Source organism: Hetaerina americana, unplaced genomic scaffold, assembly GCF_022747635.1.
Source record: "Hetaerina americana unplaced genomic scaffold, ioHetAmer1.1.p SCAF_7, whole genome shotgun sequence".
Lineage (NCBI taxonomy): Eukaryota > Metazoa > Arthropoda > Insecta > Odonata > Calopterygidae > Hetaerina > Hetaerina americana.
In genome coordinates, this window is record NW_027287316.1 from 72,154,305 (window position 1) to 72,161,473 (window position 7,169).

Below are 7,169 nucleotides of genomic sequence, written 5' to 3' on the forward strand. Positions count from 1 at the left end.
TGGATCAGCAAGAAAAGCACAGTTTCCATGCATGAAGTGCCTGGTCCCTCAGATAAATTGTTATACATTGTTCATTTTAACCCTGGCTACTCAGAAACTGACTACAAGGGGGAATGGACATGAAATGCTCCGACTTATCTCATACACTATCAATGTTCATAATAATTTCGTGTCCAAGCATTCTAATTTTCTTCTTTATTTGTTTGCATTCCTAAGAATCCACTTTTTGTGAACATAATTCACAATAATTGACTTTGTAATTCCACACACTTTATTTAAAAACACGACCCAGGTTTCGACGTTGAACGTCATCATCAGGTGGTCCTCATAGAAGCACGCTGGCTATATATACCTTCTGATCATAGGAGGGGGGGGTTGGTCAGAGAGGGAGGTTGGAGGGGTAAAAAGGTTACAATGTAGCTGGGAAGAAAAGAGAATTACATTTTTGATTTAGAAGAGTGGTAGGTCGGGGAGTGGGAGGGATACAAAATTTCGTTGGCAAGATCAAGTGTTTTTAAATAAAGTGTGTGGAATTACAAAGTCAATTATTTCATTACATTTCAATATGTTATGCGAATTCCACAACGTTACGCCTGAGACAACAAATAATTCACAACTTTGGTTTTGTTTTTGTAAATTGTTGTCGCTGATTGAAAATAGATGTAGACCTCTCTGAATATCTTTAAGTAGAGTGGAAAATGTTCATTTTAAGTGTTTTATGTTTTTACAGAGATATCAATATTCAGCGTGGAGAACATAACTCTCAACCCAGAAGGTGGAAGGCCTCAAGTAAAAGCAGCAACCTGACCAGAGGATGTCCCTTAAACTGCACCAAGTCATCTCTCTGTCTCTCTCGCTCTAATCTCTTCCCCTTCTCTGAGTGAATGCGCGAATGAATGACCAAATGGCTTAACTCGTGATGGACACACGGAAGGAAGTGGATCCAAAGGATAATGCACCATTGCAAACTGATTGCGTGTGTGTGTCAGTCTCCCTTCCCCCCTCTTCCCATCTTCCTCTCTCTCCTTCGGAAACACCAATGTAGATAATTTAATTTCATGTCTCAGGACTCAGGAGCATCTGTGCATGCACTGATTATTGGAATGCAGGGTGAATAATTTGAGAAAGTTTAATGATGTGAACAGAGCTGTCGCATCAGTTTTGGTGTGTGTGTTCGGAGAAGGAAATAAAATAAGGATATGAAAAAAAATGTTAAGAAGGAGAATCGGAGGAGACTTTTTTCCGTTGTAAGAGTATTGTCGCCTTGTTGGCATTTTTAAACGTTGATTCTTATTCATGGAAATTCATTCCCAAAACTGGCCTTAACTGTGGCACCTTTCCTAGTATTATTGAAATGTTCCATTAACCACTGGTAAATTATTTGACTGAGGCGATAGCGTGTTATTTATGAAATGTGTCGATTTGGCCAAGAGGGCACAAGGAAATATTGATTGAAGTAGAAATTTTATCGGAAGAAATAAGCAGTAGGCCAGGAAAAAAATCTTTAATTATGTATATTGTCAAAACTTAAAAAAGTGATATTTAAAAGAGGCTCTTGGATGTTGTTTTTAAATGGAAGTGCGTAATTGACTCATTCAAGAAGAAGTGTTTATGTGGTAGGTTGTAAGTGGGTAGTGTATTCGGTGCTACTCAATTATATTTAATGAAAGTGAAATTTGATACGGAAAAAAGCTGAGACACTTCAAAAGTGTAGAGTTTGTGTCACACACACATATACACACTGCCTGATGATGATAAAGAAAGAAAATAGTTTCAATGAAAGTGGTTTATGAAACAGTTTTTAAACTAACTCAACTCACCCAATGTTAAATGAGAAAAAATTTTTAGGCTTCAGAAGAAGAAGGAATCAGCTTTTAGCAGATATTTCTTGTTGCCTATTTTGGTGAAATGGTCTGCACTGATTCAGTCCTATATAATGCTGCTCAAATCACCTTATCTTGAAATTATTGTTTATCATTCCCTCTTGAGAGAAGAAAGTGAACCTTTATATTGATTTATATTTTGGCATTTTAATTAATTACTTTGAGAAAGCTTGATAAGCTTTTTTTTGTGAATTTTCCTCTTTCTTGATTTCTTCCCTCTGTTCTGCTCATCCACCCTAGACAGTTTTTTGGGGTTTGGATGCGAACTTTGTATGAATGATGATCTGTTTCGTGAGAAAGGTGAGGATTGCCGATTGGAGTGAGTTATCATGTGCCTTCACGGCAAAATGTGCCTAGTCTTCATGATCTGTTTCCCAGCCAATTTCCCCCCACCTCCAATTCATGCCACACAAGTTCTTCCCCTCCTGCCCTCTCCCCACAGTTCACTCACCTTAACACTGCGCACCTGAAGGCCTGCATGTTTTATCATTTTTCTTTTGTATCCATCATGCAGAGATCACGACCGATTATTTTTAGTTTTGACTTCATTTTTTTGGCATTTTTTATTTTTTATGACTTGTCTTAATCTCATCATAACTTCACAACAGTTGTATCCTACACAGGAAAATCTTTTTTGGCTTACCAATGTTTCTGTTTGTTGAAGTTTTATATGCCGGATAATGATAATAGCCTTGGCCAATGAGTGTATTGAGCACTACAAGGGCATTGTGATGTACCGTTTGTGCAAAGAGAATATACATTCGCAGATTACATCGTGCAGGGCAAATATCTTCGTTCTGCCTTGTCAGTAATGTGGAAACAGGGTGGTGACTTTTCTGAATTAAACTGTGAAGTGGAGAAAATCTTATGGAAAGTAGGAGAATTGATATGATTTCTCCTCTGCAAAATATCATTCCTTCTACTTGCATGAGTTTTTTTATGTGCCGTGCGATGGGATAAGATATTGTTTTATTAAGCAATGGGAATAATTGAATAGTGGAGTGATAAAATATGTAGTTTCAAAGGGTTATCCCCTTAAAAAAGGAAATATTTATATAGACAGTATAGATACAGCAAGTTAATACTGTGTGAATACATTTATATCGTTTTAATAAAATAGTTTTTCATAATTTATTTTAATAGAAACAGCCATATAGGGCATTATATAAGATTTTGAAGTTATCCCTTGAGGTAATTGCCATGAAGCCAAAAAGATAACTACTTTTCACGGAAAATGGTTGAATTATTTCAATCAAATAATGTTTATTGAGGTATTATATATAAAAATATTTATGCACAATTTATTTTGGTTATTTTGTCATTTAATACTATTTTAAGTACTACAAATTAATGTTCGAATATTATTATTTTCATTCTTATTGTAGATAAAATCATTAACACTATTGTTGGGAAGTTGTTGCACCCCTTTTTTCTCCATTGGGCAATTTTCATTGATTCTGTTGCACCCTTATCCTGCGAAGAAGTATTCATGTAATCACACTTTTTTGGTGATGCAATAATATTGGGTCAAGCGTTCCAACATGCAGGTCTTCCTACCTACCCCAAGACATTGCACCCCACTAATACTACCACTCCCTTTTTTTCTGATCACAATTTCATTGCTGCTCTCCCATCAATGTTTCTCTCATTAAAAAGAAAAACTATCCTAGTTACATACATGGAATAACAAAGTTGCCTTAGAGGGGTTTGTTCCCAGATCCTGCTGATTCATCACAAGTTCTGTACGTTGCAGCAAATAAAGCCTGTTCTTCAGTTTTCTTAAAAGAAAAGTGACAAGGAACATAATAATAAGAAAACAAAAGGATCATAGCTCTTCCAACATAAGCAATCATATAAAAAAAAAGATGTGATTTTTTTACCACGTGGCAATTGGTCTTGATTACATTCCTATCTTCCTCTTCTATGTGAAAATTTATGAAAAATATAGGGGGAAATTTTTTATAGCTTATGAAAATTTTGTATGTCTGTTTTCCTTTGTTTTTTTTGTTCAATTTTTACAACTTTCTTTGGCTCTGCCTGCTATCTTCTTTTTATAACTCAGAAAGCCGACTTGCTCAAAATGAAATATTTTCAATGTCATGTAAGAGAAAAGTGAAATAGTAGTTGTTATTTAATTTTTGTTGACTGAATTGAGCTTTAGAAATTAATATAATAATAATAATGAGACAGACTAAGAGTATGTTGGGAGATTTTGGTTTTCAACCATTAGTTACTATTATACTAAGAAATTTATAGAATTTTAATGTAATGGAAGATAAAAATAACAAATTATAATGAAATGGTTCTTTATTTTAACTGGTTCCATCGCTATTATTTTTTGTTCTGTGATGATAATGATGTCATGGAACTATCTCTAAACCTACTTCCAGTCTTCCTTAATATTTATCACTGATGATTATTTGTGACTGAATCCAAGTCTATTTTCTGTTCTGAAAATTGTAAAAGACTCTTTATTTTTAAAAGAGAAATTTCACACAATGTATTTTTGTTTAGTTGTACAACACTTAACAATTTGATGGTTATATAGGATGTGGCAAGTACTTTTAGCCATTCCAGGATATCAGTTAAAATGCAAAAATCGAGGAAAGAACAAATGTGCACAATCGTTGAATTCTTTTGGCTTGTATCTGCAATGAAGCACAGCGAAATTGCTTGAATTCTCACTAAATTTCTTTCAAAGTCTTCTGTACATTATGCATGAATTGTTCTACCATTGAATTTAAATATCAGTAGATATGATTCTAAAAGATATAGGTCTAGTTTAATACTTATCCAAATGGCTAATTACTTATGTTACACCCTGTATACTTTCTAAAAGGCTTAATAGTGTTTCACATTTGAATTCATCTATTTCCATGCACATAATAAACATAGTCTTTGCACTAGACTTTCTCTTCGGTTTGCATTTCATAGCTGAACATAATAGAAATCTGCATATTGTGAGACTTTTTAGCAGCTCATTTGGGAACAAATGTTGAAATAACTAAAATTACTAAAGCTTAATTTCAGTTTTATTGTAAATTATGCTTAAATTAATATCTATTGTAATATTCTGTTTTATTTTATTGTATCAGCATTATTAATAAATGCTCTAAAACAATTATTATCCTTTCAATGGGAAAAATTGTGATTATGAACATATCCTAATGTCTAATTTAAGGAAGTACCATTTATAGAAGCAAACATTCGTGTCATAAAAAGGATTGCCTTATGCACCTTGAGCCAATATAAAATAGTTAATTTTCAAGACACCACTGTCTTTAAATTTGAATCAAGCAGTAAACATAGGTATTACTTGCATTAATAAACTGAAGGAAAAGATAAAAATGTAGCTAATATGTAAAAAGAGTTAATAAGGTTATTCATTTTGTGTAAATATACATTGCTAAATTATGTGCTTTCATTTTTTTTTTTGGCTTTCAGTTATATTGTACTAGTTTCATATCATGTTCAAACAAAGGGTACTATTTTAAAAAGTTGCTGTAATTACTACTCAAATCTCACTTATTCAAAAATTCCATACTATTTAGCTGTTTGCTGGTATCATTGGGAAAAGGAGCAACATTTGGTCATAATAATTTATATTTATTTAAAATTGCATTAAAACATTCAAATTTAATGAGTTAAACAACTGTAATACTCTTCAGTGTCATAGCCAAAAATCTTTAAATCCCTTTCATATATTTTTGTTAGACCATGTATTTGTTCAATTGTGAGCTGAGAGAAGTAATAGCATGGGCAAGATGGGCCTATGCTGCTCACTTGCAGGTGATCTAAGTTGGTGCTCATTGCTTGTGATTCCTCTGTCACTGAAATTTTATTTTTAGATTTATATTTGAATTTTAACTTGTTCATTGTCATATGTGGAGTAGCTTGATATAATTCTGTTATTTTATCACTTTCCTTTAAACTTAAATTACTGAAAGGGATATTTATATTTACATCGTTTTTCGACGTTGCTGCCTTTCTTCTTTCATTTTTTTTTGAAAATTCCATGTTTGTATCCATCATGCTTTGAGTATCTGTCATTTTGTGTGGTGCAAGTCCAATCTCCTCCATCAGGTAGTTTTTGTCATCCTCAATTGTCTCCAGTTTAATAATTATGTTGAATGGAATACTGCAAACACTGCAGTGTTGGTGATAAGGTGCCCAGTGTACATCGAAAGCTGTTTTACTTGATATGTTGTGATAAAATTCCTGAAAATGAATAGCCCACTTAAATAGGAAGTATCCAGCATTCGATGAAACCAATAATCTTATGGCATAGTGTACTCATCATGACTAACAACTTACACAGAGACTTGACAACTTATTTTTTGGGTGACTTTTAACTTAGTATGTTCATGAAAGTTTCTTTTAACTTCATAATGAGTTAATTTAAAAAAAAATAAATTCTAATCCAAAAGTGTAAAAAATTAATTTCTCCATATTCATGAAAAACCTTTAAGTAATATTGTCCTATTTTAGCAACTAAGAATTCACCTACCTGTTCATGTATAATCTTTTATTGTATTGTTTATTTTAGTTCATTACTCTACAGTTATAGGCTAATGTTTGCAGGGAGCTGTTGTTTACTTTAGTAGAAGAATAGAGTTAACTGTTTACCTGAGGCACCTGTTACGTACAAGAGTCATTAGTGTTAATCCATTTTGAGAGAAACGTTGTGCTATTGGACTTAGCAATACAAAAATGACTTAAAATTTTGGTTTATCTATTCAATTATAGGTATTACATGAGAACTCGATATAATAGGCAAAAATTCCTATAAAATGAATCATTACATTGCTGTAGTTTGCATCAGCAGCTGCCAGGAGGTACCGCACGAATTCTTCAAAAGTTGGAACCATGGCCAGTATTCTGCTGTTGTTATGAATAATGGATAATGATGACTTCAGCCTGTTTATGGAAAATTAAACATGTTACAAATGTGAAGAGAGGGTGTTTGAAGGAGTGCTGCTGTTGTTAATGGAGTGTAAATATTCAATTTATTTTATCACATCTGTTGTATTTATATGAGGCTAATAATTAACTCAAATTATTCCACTAAGCTCGATGAAAAGTTACTTTTAATGTTAGTACAATAATGTTAAACCCTTTAAATTTCTAATTACCTAGTTCGAAATAACACTACTACCTGTCATTGCATGCACAATTTTTCTAAATAGGAAATATGTGGTCAACATTGTGTTTCAAATTTGGAATGTGAGCACAATTAATTAAAAAACTAATTTCCCCTCATCATTTAATTTATTGCTGGGCATGATC

General features: G+C 32.9%; 1 protein-coding gene across 2 annotated transcripts in view; it reads left to right on the top strand.

Moving 5' to 3' along the window:
• The window catches only part of Eip63E (cyclin dependent kinase Eip63E), a 33,907-nt gene extending 26,990 nt beyond the window's left edge, over positions 1–6,917 (top strand). For both annotated transcript variants that reach the window (XM_071595825.1, XM_071595826.1), the window contains exon 11: positions 731–6,917. In XM_071595825.1, coding sequence (XP_071451926.1) covers positions 731–807 — 77 coding nt within the window. In that variant the 3' untranslated portion in view covers positions 808–6,917. The remainder of the gene's footprint in view (positions 1–730) is intronic.
• The last annotated feature ends 252 nt before the right edge of the window (positions 6,918–7,169 follow it).